The sequence below is a fragment of the Eleginops maclovinus genome, chromosome 11 (assembly GCF_036324505.1).
Source record: "Eleginops maclovinus isolate JMC-PN-2008 ecotype Puerto Natales chromosome 11, JC_Emac_rtc_rv5, whole genome shotgun sequence".
NCBI lineage: Eukaryota > Metazoa > Chordata > Actinopteri > Perciformes > Eleginopidae > Eleginops > Eleginops maclovinus.
Genome location: NC_086359.1, coordinates 18,256,516 through 18,273,208, shown reverse-complemented (window position 1 = coordinate 18,273,208; position 16,693 = coordinate 18,256,516). Strand labels below are relative to the sequence as shown.

Genomic DNA, 16,693 nt, shown 5'->3' with positions numbered 1-16,693 from the left:
GGTTTAAATTGATCAAACATGTAGGAGGAAAAAAACACTTAAAGCAAAGGAGGAAAAGCTACTTTAACAACAGTGCTAAAAGGCGCAGTTCTAGAGAGTTGTGCACACCTTAAGTGAAATAGCACAATAGTTTCATGCCTGAATGGTGCTGAATCCTCTCCTGAGGCATAAAAGACATGTTAATATTGATCAAGTTATTTCTCTTTAAAAGAAGCAATACAATCACGTTGTAAATTGTTCTTCTCTACCTCCATGGGAATTACATTAACAGCTACAGGGAGTTTGAGAACTGATATTAAATAGAAATACCCATTTTGAAATCGAACTCTTTAATGTTCTCATAGACGACAAGTAGTTCCATTCTGTGTGAAAGACATTCTCTAATATAGAACACAAGTGCAATATGTTTTCTGGCCCCGTTTATGTTTTGTTTTATAGAGCAATTTGTCTTTGGCTCTAGGACTCTAGTGCAAAGAGGTTGCTGCAATATTGTTTAGCAGAACCACTTTTCAAAATTGGCAAGTCTGTTGGCAGAGAGCTGCAGAATCTCAGCAGAGCTCTTAAGTCCAGAATGTAGAGCTCTCTGCACAAGCAAGCAAGGACGCTTCTTCATCCCATTTTCTACATTTCTAGCTTGTTAGTAAGTTTCACAGAAATGCCACTCTGAACATGACGTAATGTAATAGGATCTAGCTTTACTGTAAGCAAGGTGGAGGTATTGCTTATACAGAAAAAACGTTAGCACGTTAGTAGGTCAAAGCAGTCAAACACCAAAGCAGCAAGGCCTGCCAGACCATCATTTCATTTCAGTCTTTGTTTTCACAAGAACATCAAAAATGCTTTTATTTGAATGAGTTAATGGAAAGTATGGAAAAATAGAAAATCATAGAAAGGGGATCTGCAAACTGCAATTTCTTTTAATAAAGGCGTATTGATTTATTAACTGCTGCAGCTGATAGTTAACTTTCTAAATACACCAATTTGCTTTACAATGTTAAAATATAACTTTATTTTAAAGGGTATTTGATACTTCTACTCCACCACGATTCAGAAGCAAAAAGGGTTTGACCTACTGCATTTACTTGATATCTTTAGAAGCTTCAAATTAGGATTAATAATGCAAGATACAGTCGACATATCATCTATCATGAATTATTAAAAAGTTAAACTAAACTTTACACAGCAGTTAAAGAAATAGCTGCAACATTAAATGAAGATACTTAATGTTCTGAAATGGTCCATTCTGCATTATGTCCAACGCTACTTTTACTTTATTGTACTAAAGTGCATTTTGATAGTAATTATTTTGTACTTTTACCTAAAATGCATTTTAAAGGAAGGACTTGCTGTATTCAAAACGTGGTATATATATATAATATATATGGAGGTATATAAGATAAATAATGAACTTGTGGTTGAATATAGTTCAGGCATCATGTCGAGCTATATCATGTGACAGCTATGCATCTGTCGGGCTGTTTGCAGAGACTTACTTTTAGCCGAGAAGCTAATTGTTGTGCCATCCCGAAGAGGGCCCAGCTGGTGCGATACTGTATCCGTTCGCCGTTTCAGGAGCTTTGTAATCCAGTCTTTAAGTTCACCGTCTTTCTGGAGACTTTAACATAATTCCATCATGATAAATCGAGCAATAAATGCCTTCTGTCATTTGTTAACCATTGTTCCGCGTTGAAATCAGTTCTAGCTGTTTTTAGCTTTAGCCGTCCTCTAACAGTTCCTGATTTCTATGATTGAGTCTGTCTACCAATCACAGGCTGTGGTCCTGATTGTGTGAAAGCTCTAAAATATTTGCTCAATGGAAAAAACAGCTTGATAATAAAGATATAACTTCATGAGAGAATACTTTATAATACAACTTCTACATTTAGAGGAAAAGTACTTTAAAATGTTGTGCTGTGATTGTATTACTTACAGGCATCAGAAAACAGTTACTAGACATTAGACGTTGGGTAGACTGAGTGGTCTGATATAAAAGGCTCTTTAGAAAGGCATAACGTACATATCCTACACATACAGTATACATTTACAGTCTGAGATCTGTAAACAAACTTTGAGTAACATTTGAGGATTTCTGAAGATATTTGGCCATTTCCTAAACACTGCAACTTTGTATGCATGCATGCATGCAAAAAATGAAATTGTTAAATGAACCTTTTTGGCAAATCTGTGCTTCCTTCATGAGGCTACAAGGCTGTCAGCTGCTATGGACCCTCTTTTCCCTCAAGCACCATTTGCAAGAATGTCATTTTCAGTTTCAGAAGTATTTCCTCTCAGCTTCATTTTAATTAAAGCACTTCCAAAGTATTTTCAACTCAAACGTTGATATGACAATATTACTTAGCTTGTTGTTCAATATACAGTTTACAATACATGTGTTTCTCTTTTTCCCTTTCTTCCCCTGAACTCTCTAAATCTCATATCCCTTGCATCGATAATTTATGAAGTTTTCAGTGGAACCGTCCAAAAGGTTTTGTTTCATGTTGCTGTTCTTCACTTTTTATGTTCATTTGCCTGTGTGTTCATGTGCACATGGACATTTTGAATTTGACTCACGCTTCATTGCAGTCTTTCGTCATGTCATTGTTTTACTCCGAAACCTTTTATGAGGCTCAGATTGTTTGGGGATTTGGAGACCATCAGCACAATTGGCAAAGGCATAATGAATGTTTTTCTATTTTCTCCACTTTCGTGGTTAGTTTGCAGTTTAAAAAAAGGTTGAGATGCACTGAAGCTGTACATCTCAGCAGATTACATATATAATTCATAAAGGGAGGTTTAACATTCTAAATTAAACAAAGCTCTGGAAAAAATGAACAGATTTACAGACAAACAAACAGTGAGTAAATTCCCATTTATTTTTACATTTCAAAATGATTCCATTGAAAAACTTGTTTTATGCTGCGCATTTAATCTTAACAAGCAGGCAAGAGGGACAGATAAAGGGGAAATGTAACATCAACTAGAATTTATGGTGCATTAATCATAAAGGTGAATAACAGAATCTTTTATGTAAAATTACATAAAGAAATGTGTGGCTGGGGTTTGCCCGTACATTTAAAGCAGGCATATTGACAACAAAATCACAGTAACTTTCAAAAGTGAATTACGGATGATACTAGCTGAAGGTCACAAAGATAAGGGGTACAAAATAATGTTTATAAGCTTTGACAATGTGCAGGAGATTGGAACTCATCTGGGTAAGAACCAAATCCAGAGTAACCTTATTCTATGGGTAGGAAAGGAGTAGTCAGAGTCCTCTGCACAGGCTTCTGCTGGTCACTTGAAACACAGGCTTATGGCTATTAAACAGCACACAGGTATTTTGGAGAGGTCTACACTTGCTGGATTTTCCTGGGTAGCCATTTGAACAGTGTCTTGCACAGCTTTTTGCTTCTCACCTTTGACTTTGTTAAGTTCTTAATGATGATATTTCTGAGCAGGCTGAAGTTCAGGGGAGGGGATGAGTGCGCCTGGAAAGCATTATTTCCTTTTGATGAAAGGTTCAGAACCTCCAAGAAGCGTCTTTCCTGCTGCCTGAAGTCATACTCCACACTGGACAGACAGATATGCAGCCCAGAATTACTAAAACACCCCCAAAAACAGATGCGTGAAAACAAAATGTATCAGTTCTTCCCAAAGAACGCATATGAATGCTTAGATTTGTCAAATCTGCATTTCCAGCTTATTTTTTCTATTATGCATCAAGCTTTAGTATTTACGGCTCACTTTGTGGGGACTCGTGTGGGAGGATCTGCGCTTGTCAGATTTCAAAGTGGGTGATTGGTTCAGGCAGAAAGACATCCCCCAGCAGTGTGTCCTTTGTGTTTGAAGGTGCACACCTTTTGTTCAAATTGCCTTATCTTCCATTTGGCCTTTAAGGACCAGATGCCAACACACAGCAGTCAGCAGATCAACTTATGTAATATGTTTTTGTCATGCAAAAGCAGTTTCGGGAGTAAGTAGATCAGGAGGAATGTTTTGAATATTTCAAGATAAAGACCATTTTAGGTTTCGCTTTGTAGAGTGTGAGGTTTTGTGAGGTTTTTTCTGAAGATGATGGGAAGACTTAGATTTCCGTAGCCACCTTTCAAATACTGTATTTCTGGGACAATGCTCTGTTGTTATGATGTTATGATGTTATGATTTTTTGCCTCATCTGATGCAACATTTCCACTAATGGGTGCAAACCAGCATCAAAGTTTGAATATGAGAGCTAAAAACTATTGCATGACATGTTTTAATGCGTTACATTTTTAGCAAAATGGGCAAGGTATATGAACTAAATGTCTGTCATTAGCTTTCTCTATGAAAATGAAGGTTTAACCTTTAAAATTGGATGTGAATACAATAATTTTCAAGATAAGGCTACTTTAGTTCAACTCACTTCAAGAGCTACAATATGTATTTACATTTAACACAATATCAAATCTATGCAAATTAACAATGCCTACATATCTTAAGTAAAGTGATACTTATAAATATGTCTTTAATATATATATATATTTTAAATGCGCAGGGTGCTTTGGCATAACTTGTCCCCTTTTTGCTAGTTTAAATTTCAGAGAGTGAATCTTTATCACCATAAATCTGGATTGTGAATAGCTAGAGTCACATACGGTCAGTGTTTTAATTTGACAGTGTTCTGAAAAGATTTATGATATGCCCAGAGGGAAAAATGTAATCTCCCTATGTATTCTGAGCGATGAAACAAATGATCAGTACAGAGCTTTTCATTTAGTAAGCTGCCCATACAGTAAGTCATTAATTTTAAGTGAGGAGAAGTGGGCAGTCTGACAGATTAGTGCTCGGTAACTGAAATGGCAAATGGCCTCGGCCTTGTTGAACCGTGCCTCGAACACAAGGGAACTTTGAATAAAACCCATCATTTGAAGTTGCCCTTTGATAAAGTAAGGCATGGTCCCACTGTTTTTACATTAAAAACATCAGTTAATCTGTGGCAGTTCATAAAAAGTCTTTAAACAAAGTGACATTGTTAAATATTGATTTATTTTTGGGGAGTATCCTTGTAAAAATATCTCAAAAGGGATTGTTTGGATCCCAACTTATTTCCTAATCTTAACAAGGGTTTCCTACTCTATAATCAAGACTTAAGACAATATCAAACTATATAAATGTATTATTTTCTCCAACCATAGTTCTACATTTGTGCAATACCTCATTTACAAAGTTGCTCTTTTCACTTATCAGTTCAAACACTGCATGAAAGCAAAATTGGCAATTTCACTATTATCTCACCTGTACACAATACAAGCAGTCTTCTGGCAGGTTAAGCAGTTTTTGAGGTCCTGTCCAGTGTTGTAGCATTGCCGACTAGGATAAAAGAAAGTAAACATAATTGCATGAATAAGAGAAAACTCCCCCATTCTTTCAGATTCACAGCTTAGTATTCTCTCCACTCATCGTGTGTGTATAATATTCTTCCAGTCTGATGTTGGCAGCAATTGGCCATATAACATGCATTATGTCAGACATCAGTTGGTTATTAGGAGCTGGTTATTCTGAAACATGACCTCGGAGGCAGTCACAACCTATTAGCACACTACAGTGGATGAGAATGATTGACATAGACACATTGCCAGAAGGCAGTTTTAATTCTTGTTATTTGTCCCAGAAGAGTTAGACGGCTAAATAAATCTCTCCGAGATATGCCCTCTCGAAATGCCCAAGTAGGTTTCTGTCACACTCATGCACACGTTTGCAGGCCTGGTTGCAATCTTCAGTGTTAAGGCTTCACATCATGACACTACGAACCCAGCTTTATAACATCTTGACAGTATGTTAGCGTTCAAAAGATGTTTGTGCAACTTCTTACATCCAAATGTATCTAAGACAGTGCAAATAAGAGCTGTTTAATCTTATTAATCCGTTATTTCAAAAGTGGATACTAGTTCAATGTCAGCAGAAAGTCAATGTTCAACAAAGTGGTACTTAATAATTTGCTGCAATAAATTAATTCCATAACCAAACATTTCTTCCAAATTCTGATTTCAATTTAAAACATAAAAAAATAAATAAAAAATGAACCATTCACATTTTAGTGACATTCTTTTTGTTATTTTAAAAAGGGGGTTGAAAAAAACCTGTAATATCTGCTGTATCTGTTACCAAATTTCTAGTTTTCTTTTGTACATAGGTTGTTTTTACCATCACCAGTCAAGGCTTTATAAAGGCTCCATGACCAAAGGCATTGTAAACTGTCAAGAATTCAAAATGTTATCTCTATACATTGTTTATGTCGTCCATACGTATTATTTACATAGATAAACAACCATTAGAATAACTACGAAATTATTGTTGTATTTAATGATTTTCTTTGATTAAAACTGTTAATTTGTCTTAAAGTCATAAATCCCCACAACTAAGATTTACGAGATTTCATTTGAACACATCATAGCTTACCTCCACCTAATACTATTCTTTCCTTATTAGAGCATGAACGCAACATAGTAATCCAACCTCTGTTAAAGTAGCGTTTAAATCTGTTATTGATCTGAACAGGACCTTGTAGCCCATAGTCTGCTAAGAGCTAGCAGCTAACGGCTAACATCTGACAGTTAACATTAACTAGTTCTCCTCTGGCCAATTATAAAACATATTTTTTGTAAGCAATGCAGTATTATCACATTGAAAATACTTTGCATTGAAAACCACCCCCATCCCCCTTGTGGCGGGTCATCTGTACCCTTTGACCCTGCCTCTTGAGGGTGATAATCAGAGTAACCAACACTTTCTCCACGGAACTATGGATGAATTGGCATAGGCTACTGTACATATCATTTCACAAATGCACACTAAAGTGTTTTTTATTCAAAAAATCAATGCCGTTTACCAAGGCATTGGAAGGCCACTGTGTGTATCCACTAAATGCAATGGATGACTCACTGAAAAGTCAAAGATCTGCAAAGCAAGGCAGCTTTTAAAGTAATTCCCTTGACCAAATCTGGCAAGCATCTACTTTATTGGAATGTGGAATTGAATGTGGAGTCTATTAATAATTTAGTCATATCTGACACTGCAGGGTTTGTATTATGCTTAAAGTATACACTAAATGTTTGATAAGCATCATGGAATAATGCTGCTGTGAGTTTATATGTAAAGCAATATGTTACACTAGTCATGCAGACATACACATCATCTTACCCGCTGGTGGGAGTGTGGCACGTCTCCAGGTCATGGATAATATTAAGCAGAGTAGTGATCCTGTCCTTGTTGGCTGCCAGGCTGGCCTCCACAGTCTCGAGCCTCTGCTGTAGGGCTGCTGATTTGCAGCACTGTGGGGAAGGAGGCAGCAACAGGGCTGCAGCAGCTGGGTGCAAGTGAGCCAGGCTGGTGTCCTCTGGGCACGGCTGAGAGGGGGCAGCGCTAAATTTTGAATCCGGTCTGATGATCGCCTCTGCCTCAAAGGACGGGAGGCGGGAAATGGATGCCAAGAGCTTTGTTGATGACGGCAATATGGAATTGCCTGTGCTCATACAACCCTTTTCCTGGCTGTTAAAAGGGACTGGTGCATTGAATGAAAGCTCTGGACTTTTGTGTGTTCGTGGTAGGGATGAAGTATCTGAATCAGAGGTTTGGAGAACTGAAGGTTTGGCAATTGGCTCGACATGTGCTTCAGTGTTTTTCAGTGATGAGAAAGTGGGCTCACAGTTTGATTGTGCTTTTGCAACTGGTTTTGAGTGATTGGGAGGTGTGCATTCGTCTGCCTTATATTTAAGATTAATATTTGCATGCCTGACTGACACTCCCGAGGAGTATTGTTCTGTTTTTGAACCCGTCTCCTGGGTCTTTTTTACTGGTGGGCATTTAGCAGAGTGTCCCTCATGTTCAGTGTCTTTGTATTCTTGATGATGTGTGCGCCTTTGTTGCCCTGTGTTTATGCAACCCCGGAGACAAGAGCTGCTTGACTTAATTAGGGAAATATAATTCTGAAGGTCGGTGACCTGGGGCAGATCTGAATTTTCATGGTCATTTGACTCATGCAAAACTAATTCATTGATTAGATTACCATTGAATTTATTTCCACGCGTATATGATTCAGTATCTGAAATAATGGCTGATTTAGGAGTTGGGGTGCTTGCATCACTGACTTTGATGTGATCTTTTGACACGTTTAGCGGCTCGGATAATGCAACTGGAGACGTTGTTGAGTAGTTTTCCTGATTGAAAACAACCCCACACACACGAGATTCATTCCAACTTTGAAACCTGTTGTCTGGTGCTGGTGTGTGATCAGGTTGAGGTGCTTCAGTACAATCAAGAATGTTGATGTGTTGTGTTGTGTTTGCTGTTTGAAGCAAAGTTGAATCTGATGCACAGACGTTACTTTGGTTTCCTGTCAATGTAGATGAAGAGGTGGAGACTGTGTGTTGTGAAGTTTTCAGATTGATCGAGGAGTACCTGAGGCCTTTATTTTTGTATGTAGATGTAGAAGTGGGTGCTGCACTTGAAGGCAACCTAACCCTTGAGTATAGGGGTTTTGTTTCACTCAATGTTGCGTTTAGAGATCCTGTGGAAACATGAAGCGCAGGTTCGGAATTTGAGGAGTTAAGTACAATTGGTTGGATCTTTGTAGCCACAGATTTACACTCAGTGCTGGTATGATCTGAACTCAACGTGCGATTCAAAACGCTCTGTGGGACAACAGTTCTGAGAATTGAATTTGGCGCAGTTGTGTGTGGCAGGGGAAATCTAGTTGAGTTTATTGCAGTGTCAATAAAAGAAGCTTCGCCTGGTGATTTTTCCTCAACGCTTGTTTTTTCTTGAGGGTAATAACCCAAATCACGAGGGATACTAGGTGGACTTACAGGTGTAGTTTGTGGCGCAGTTTCCACTTTATTGATGGGGTCTAATGTCTTGGCTGCCTGTATTTCTACATTTACTTGTGCTGCATGCGTTTCATGTTTAACTTTATCGGATATATTTTCCGTTGACACCAGTGCGGTATTTAAGGTTGTGGTTGATTTACGTGTGTTGGTATTAGATGTGTTTTTAAATTGTGAAGATGGTGACAAATCTTTTTTAGGCACATTATTTTTTGAATAATTGTTTTGTGGATTTTGGAACTGCTTAGGATAAGTGTTTGAATGTGGGTTGTTTGGTTTGGTAGCCGTGGCCAACTGCGGAGTCAAAGCGAGACTTGTTGGTCGCGGGATCTTACCGTCTTGTGGCGATTTTGCTAAATATTTTGTACTGGCTTCCTCTTGTCTTGTTTCAATAGTTGCTTTAGTAAAAGTGATGGTTTTGGAATGAAGGATGGTTGTGGGTTGAGGGGACGTTGCATCAATTGCAGCATGTGTCTGTGACAAAGTGTCCAAATTGCCTTTAGAGTGCACTGGGCATGCTGGGTGGGGGGTTTTTCCATACTTTAGTTCTTCACTAAAATATAACATTTGTGGATTAACGAGTGTCCTTTTGTCTCTGTTTGTGATGCTCTCTGAGATTTCATATTGCCTCGGCCTAAAGTTTGTATCCATATGGGGCATCTGGACATGCGTGGTAGGCAAGACCGAGGTTACAGCTGACTTTGATGGTTTCTCTGCGAGACAAGCGCCGGTAGTTGAGCATTTCTCAGCAATGGCTGTATTCGGTCTGCCACCGCAATTGCTGCATATTTTTTGTGGCATACCAAAAGGTCGGGCAGCTGATAACAGCAGCTTCCCACACCGCTCTGCATAATGACCTTGCAGTCCAGTTGGGTCTCTTTCACGAGAGAGTGCACTGTTGACAGTCTCTGCCTCGTCATTGTGAACACTAATTCCGCCGATCGCCTCTGAATCCACCACGCTGCCGTTGGTGTATCGGTGAGAAGATTTGAATTTGGACCTGACGTTGGCTACATTCCCAGCAAAGTGTGGGTTGGTCTTGATTGCCCTGGCATAGCAAAAAGTCCCACTACTGTTCCTCTGACTGCAGGCCACATCCTCAGAGGCCTCACCTCCTAGTGCTTTGAAAGTCACTTCCTTTTTGGTCTTTGATTCCCCACTTTTCTGTTTTAAAATAACCCTTTTCTCCTTGTCATTCTTTGTTAGCAGTAGTATCTCCTTGTACACTGTTTCCTTGGTGATGTAGCTCTTGGATGTTTGAGTAATGCTATCCGATGGCGTAGAGAGTGTATCAGTTAACTGTACACTGTGCTGGGTGAGTGGTCTGCTTATCCCCGGAGACGTTTGAACACCCACGCTGCACTGAGGTCCCCATGTGTGCAGCAGGGCTCTGTCTAGTCCTGTTGTTCTCCAACCACGTACTCCAACCAGAGCAGGGACACCCAAAACTGGAACTGGAGTTGTCAGGTCAGTGGCTCTTCTCCCCATCCCTTGTTTGGCTGTCTCAAAAGTCTTGTAATTCGAGAGAGCGGTGGTATTTCGACGCCATTACATCCGTCTAAAAAGGTAAGAGAGGAACAAGTTTACAGTGAGAGGCGTTTGAGATGGTGCCATGACAGAAATCCATGAGAAAGCAGGACAAGTTGAAACAATGCGCAGAGCTAGAACTGAGACGAGGGACAGCTTCAATGCCGCAGAAATCAAAGATAACTATTGTTGTCAGAAATGAAATGCAGACTTGAGATAAGGCAGGAAGACTGACGCTCTCAACTGAAAAACTCTCCCAACCTGGTGTGCCTGAATGAGAAACAGAAATCTGTTAATGCTGATAAAAAGGGGGGCTGTGAAAATAAGTGTTTTATATTAGATTATCACTTGACAAATACTGTCTCGTTTCAGTGTCAAAAACCACAAAGTATAATTTATTTAACGAACACATTCAAAATGTAGCTGTTTTGGTAAACTCTCTCTCCTCTCCAATGGGAATGTTTGTCATAGCAAGCGGCTTTCACTGTGTTGTCCTCCACATTCAGCTCACCTTGGAAAGAGGCCATAATGTATACACACACTGATGCTATAGACTTCATTAAGCTTTGTGTGCATTTAACTGGAACACCCTTTCACAGGGCTGGCATTTTGTGTGCCCATGCCACTCACAAATTCACGTGACAGTATTTTGTGTGCGAGAGGTCATTTTAATAATTTACGCAACAGCAGTTCCGTAGTCACCAACGGGTGCTTTAATGTGTGAGGTTTTTTTTGCATATTAACAGGCATTCCATCATTACACAATGAAAATGTTGAGTGTGAATGTTTGGGCTCGCAAACGTTGATTTATGACAACATTTTCATGCAAACACATTCTGACAAGGCTCCTCCATCCCCCTCAACAGCCTTCATACAAGGATGTCAGAATTGCAAACAAAAAAAAAGGAACATTTTGACATCTTTATCGGTAGGGACTATTATTATTATTTTGGTTTTTGTGTCACCTAACGTTACTGCCGCTCAGTAAAGTGACCTATGTCTGTTAATACACAATTAAATTCTCCTTTGCTGGGGGAAAAATATACATTCTCTTTCAGTGCCACACACTTTCTTCACATGATCAGGACTGAAGAAAACAGATCTGTTTCTTCAGCACAATTGTCACCCATAGTGTTGTATTATTCTGTCAAGCAGGCTTACCTGAGTGTTTGTTTGATCCTGCTGCTAGATGTCTTGTTTTCTTGAGTCCAAATGTCAAGAGCTACTTTTACGCCTTCTGTTTTATGTCCTCATTGATCCTCAAAATTTGGAGTGACTTTGTCTTCATATTTCTTATCCCTTGGTGGTCGAAAACAAACTAATGGGAGTCTGCAGGCAGTCGTTCTGCAAAGCATCGATTCTTGATGAGCCCTCAATTCTAAACTAATCTACCTTTTATTGATCAGGCATAAAGCCACACTGTGTCCTCATTGTTTCCCCTTCTCCTTTTGTTTTGGTCCTGCTGCTCCATGCTCACTCCATAATCACAACACAGCAGAATGCTACTGTATGCTGCCCTCTAACACTCTCTGTCCTACTATGTCTTGCCTTTTTGCCTCCTCCTCCACTCTCCCTCACTCTCTTCCTCTCACTCTCACCCCCTCTCCCCCTCTCTTTTTTTCTACCACTATCCTCCTCCCATGCATTCATGTACCCTGATCTACAGCTGGGTGGAAAAAGAAGAACAGAGCGAGGGAGAAAGAGAGGGAGAGCGAGGAAGTGACTTGCATCAGTGGGGTAGGGACTGTGTGTAAATTACCATGCAGGTGAAAAAGCAAGGAAAGTCATTAACAATGATTTTATAAGACATATGAACATAGACAAATATTTAGCAGTCTGTGGACACAATAAAAAACTAAAGGTAGACATTTTCTCTTTACCACAACTCTGAGTATTTTCTGCTACCAGCACATCATTATTATTGTCACATACTGTTAGTGGACATAGTCTAAGGTTAGTGTGTAAAAAGAGTGGCAGCAAGTTTTAATACAATAAACTATTTAGCTATTACATTTTCTGACCAACATTGGTTTTTGGTCTCATACACATAGTATTTGGTAAGTGTTGTCATTAATATAAACATAAACTGAACTGGACATGGTCACCTGATGTCACCTATTGGTTTGTGAAATAAAGATTTTTTAGCCTTGAATTTGGCGTCGGAATTATCTTGCGTATTCAACCCCAAGTGAGTACATCAAATGTTGAAAAACATATTTTTCGGCGACCAACATGTTACAGCAGACTTTCATAAAGCAAAAAATAGACAGCAAAATGGTAAAAGTCATTAGCCACAAACATCACCAAACCACACAACTCCGTGTTAGCGACATGTTAATTGAAAAGTAGCCCCGCCGAAACACACTTCATCTACTTTGTGTTTCTATTTGATTTTAAATAGGACAATTATTTAGAAAATACACATCATAGTGTAACATAGAACATCGTTAACTACCAATTGAGAACATAAACTCATCAGGAAAATGTTCAAACAGGTAAAAAAAATTGTGAGAGGTATAGTAGTTCTTTTCTAGGCTTCCATACAATCATCCTTGTTTTCGCAAGCAGTATAGTCACCCCCTGCTGGCTATTAGTAAGAAAACCGGTTAAAAATACTACTATTTCACTTTACTTTTTAGATGAATTTGACATTTGTATGTATTAAAATAAGCATTATTCCACTCAATAAATAAATAAATGTATAAACAGGCAGATACATAAATGCAATTGATAATAGGGGTACAATTAAATTAAGGGAAACGTCTCTATTAGGCAATCACTGTTGCATAGAAATAATAAAAATGTAATACCTCAACATTTAAACCCAAAGTACCAGTAAAGAGATGCAGAAAGAAATTGCTTTCAGGTAATATCTCTAAATTGAAAAAGTCACTCGTGGCTAATAAACTGCATTTTTGATTAAAATGATCAGAAGAGAAAGTACAGCCCTACGAAACTGTCCCACTGTGAGCCCTCACTTTAGATCCTTCCTTTGTGCTTTAATAGCATATTAAAGTTGAAAATAACTTTCAGAACAAATTAGAGAAAGTCCTTTCAAAGTTAATGATCAGAAGCCCCATTTTTAACACGCTTATTTCAATGTCCCCAAAAAGCCACTTTATGACAGCCATACATGGCAATTAATTGATTTATTGGACCCACTTATAGATCAGAATAAGCCCCGTGTTTGAAATTAATTAGAGTGACCTTCCTGCTGCAGATAAAGCGATAAAAAATGCTTTTCACAGTCTTCTCAAAATGGAAATCTAGCCGTTTGAATGAAATATACAAGCACACGGAGAAGGACATGGACATCTTTATAGACCCATCTAAAGTAGTTTAATAACGTTTGTATCACTCCTAGTTCACTTTATAGTTGGGTATATTTTAGCTAAATGGCTTTCCTACAGAATACTGACATTATCCTTTTCACATTTTTATCAAGCCTCCTATTTCGAAGTGAGTAGATCTTGTTGTTTCTTCTAATGGAAAGTAAACAGTCGCTTATAGTATTTCCACATTATTTTTTGTAACAAAATCTTTTCAAATATAATATAAAATTTGGCTGCTATGAACAGCTACTGGATTGAAATACTTAGATATAATATACAAGATGCCTGAATGTGCCAAGTTCAGTAGATTGCACTCAGATTCCATCACTGCAGCCCTGGGGAACATGAGGCTGACTTGTGAATAGAAATTGTTCCTTTGCCTCGAGGTGATTACACAATATTGTATCAGTGACAATGTCTACTGTGCCTCGGTTACAAGGTACAACAGTTTTAGTGTCACTGTAAGAGCTTTGTATATTTTACTTTAACAAATCCTAATAGTTTTTGGCTCGTTACAGTTTGTATGAGTGTTAGTAATGTTCTCTGTAATTCTTACTTTAAGTGCCTTCATCATCAGACCCAAGTCCATAAGGCTCTGTCATAAACTGTATCAATCTAGGCAAATAGTGATTGAAGAGCCAGGGTTTGTTTACTGCTGCTTTGATGAGTGGATGGGTTGCAGGTGTGCAGCTTGGAACAGGTGAATCAACTTAACAGCAATCAGGAAAACAACAGAGGAAAAGAAAAGGCCACACACAAACACACATACACCATCACACACACTTCCTTGATATTTTCTTTTAATCAATATTAAAACCTCTGTAGTTCTATCCTTTTAAAATGGTATACATACATTTTCATAAAAGCTAGTGCTTGCTAGATAACATGGTTTAGAAATCCAGAAGGGAACGTTAATGAAAGAGATGAACAGTGCATGTTTACATAATTTGTATTGTTCAGAGAAATACATGCTAGCATCGGTGGGTTTAAAACATATTTTTGTGAGGTTTAAAATAATTGAATATAACTATATTTGAGAAAGTAAGAGCTGACTGTGTAAGGGACAGGATATCACATTTATTTAAACCTGCATTAAGGAACATGCCCACTAAGGGGCAGATGGACACCAAACAGACAACTGATAATGGTATAGTTAATGTCACTATTTTGATGTTTAGCCTCCTTTTCTCTTTTTGTTTTAGTTTTTTTTGTCTTTTTTTCCTTTGTGACCACATTGTGTCTTTTTGTATTAATGTTGTGTCTCTTTTTGGTTGTTTTACCATTTCTTGAAAGTACTTTGTAGTTTTTTTGTTTTTCTTTGTAGTCATTTTATTTTGACTTTGTTGTCTATTTATGTCACTATTTATGACAATTTGTTATGTCTCTTCATGGTTAGTGTCTCTTTTCGGCAGCTGTTTGTGCCCAGTAGGCCCTTCACTAATCTATTCATGAAAAGAAAATGAATGTTCCCTTTTGGAATGCCATTCTCATTGGGATTAATGTGTTATGTATTTTAAAGATCAATCATTTATTTGCTGATTTTTCTGTGTATCATTTATATTCAATTATTTTATTTTTATACAGTAAAGGTAAGTTATAAAATATAAACAATGTGGGTCAGTTGCCAGTCTCTACCGTCATCGGTAGGTGTCAGTATTGCTCGAGAGATGGATTCCTGGAGAAGGAAGTGCATTAAGGATTTCTCCAGTCTACAGACAGACTGAGCTGTTTGTGCATACATCTACAGAGCACTTCTCCCTAGGCAACAAAAACGTGAGAACACCTTGTTCAAATGGAGAAGTAAAAGATACCCATGTTCCTCAGTATCATCAGTGAACCTCTTCTAACTGCACATGTGCAAATACTATGTTGCTGACCCTGCGCTCAGTTGGAGAATTCCAAGCGCAAAGGGTTTATAATTCCCGTTATTGTATTGATGTTTGCTCAATTGATTTTCTGATAGGTCAGCTGCTTATGAAGCCTTTCCCTAGTTATCATGTGTTTTCCATCAATTTTATGGCCTATTCCCCCCATTTGAGTATTGAACCGGTTAGAAATGTGTTTAATAGTCTTTACGCCTGCCAATGAAACAAATGTCCATGACTTGCTTGGCAGAGCTGTAGTAGTTCCTTGTAAGTGCGATTGAGTTGTTTTCTTAAATTCCGCAACAGTAGGCTACAAGGACACTGTTTAGATTATGGCCGGGGATTTCCAGGAAGACTAAACAGATTTTTCCGATAGTTATTATTAAAAACTATACTTTTTTTGCGCCGCACCCCCTTCTACGTCCCAACCGGGTTGACGCACCCCCCCCCCTCAAAAAAAACCGCAACCCCCCCCCAAAACGCAATAAAGCTTTGTTTTATCGCCATATAAAGACTCATGTTTAATCATGCGCAAATAACCAGAACACGCATGACGATAACATCAACAAAGTTTCAATATAATGAAACAAAGAAAAATTGCAACGATCCACAACATTAAAGAGCATGAGCTCAGAAAAATAAATAAAAACGAGGATCAATCATTTCCTGACTAATTTTCCCGTCAGGAAATCCCGCTAATTTTCTTCTCTCGGACTCGTTCCTATTCCCTCCGTCTCTGTTGCCTCCAAATCCTCACTCTCTCTTGGTCCCTCTCCTCCTTCATGACTAACAACTTTGTCATGAGACTTTCCATTAGACAGTTTCCCTGATTTCAGCCAGTTAATCATATTTGAAAGAATGAATGAAACGAGTTGGCGCATATATCCTATAGCCTATCAAAAACTAATAAATTATAGTTTTTTGGATTTAAAATAAAAGGGATTACAAAGGAAATGTTTATTGTTCCTGTTTTTTATTGTAGCCTATGGAAAAATCCCACTTAAAAAACAACACTAATATTCTTACACCAGACCACCATTACATGTTTCATCTCGCGCACCCCCTGGTGGCAGCTCGCGCACCCGCACCACACTTTGGGAATCCCTGC

The 16,693-nt window shown here is 38.4% G+C and overlaps 1 protein-coding gene across 2 annotated transcripts; it reads right to left on the bottom strand.

Annotated features, from left to right (window-relative positions):
• Positions 1-2,923: 2,923 nt before the first annotated feature.
• On the bottom strand, positions 2,924-14,326 carry LOC134872484 (uncharacterized). Of its 2 annotated transcripts, none has more exons than XM_063895807.1 (4): positions 14,277-14,326; positions 7,180-10,419; positions 5,275-5,349; positions 2,924-3,570 (listed from the first exon to the last, which is right to left on the bottom strand). In XM_063895807.1, the coding sequence occupies exons 2-4, from the start codon at positions 10,347-10,349 to the stop codon at positions 3,351-3,353; spliced, it is 3,465 nt and encodes a 1,154-aa protein (XP_063751877.1). In that variant the 5' UTR covers positions 10,350-10,419; positions 14,277-14,326; the 3' UTR covers positions 2,924-3,350. The 2 variants fall into 2 exon arrangements, with proteins under 2 accessions (XP_063751877.1, XP_063751876.1); XM_063895806.1 differs by lacking the exon at positions 14,277-14,326 and adding an exon at positions 11,550-11,765.
• Positions 14,327-16,693: the final 2,367 nt, after the last annotated feature.

Coding starts and splice junctions, on each gene's coding strand:
- LOC134872484 (XM_063895807.1), bottom strand. CDS start 10,349: ATGGGGAGAAGAGCCACTGACCTGACAACTCCAGTTCCAGTTTTGGGT. Junction 5,350..7,179: donor TGCCACACTCCCACCAGCGG/GTAAGATGATGT, acceptor CTTTTATCCTAG/TCGGCAATGCTACAACACTG. Junction 3,571..5,274: donor ACTGCTTGTATTGTGTACAG/GTGAGATAATAG, acceptor CTGTCTGTCCAG/TGTGGAGTATGACTTCAGGC.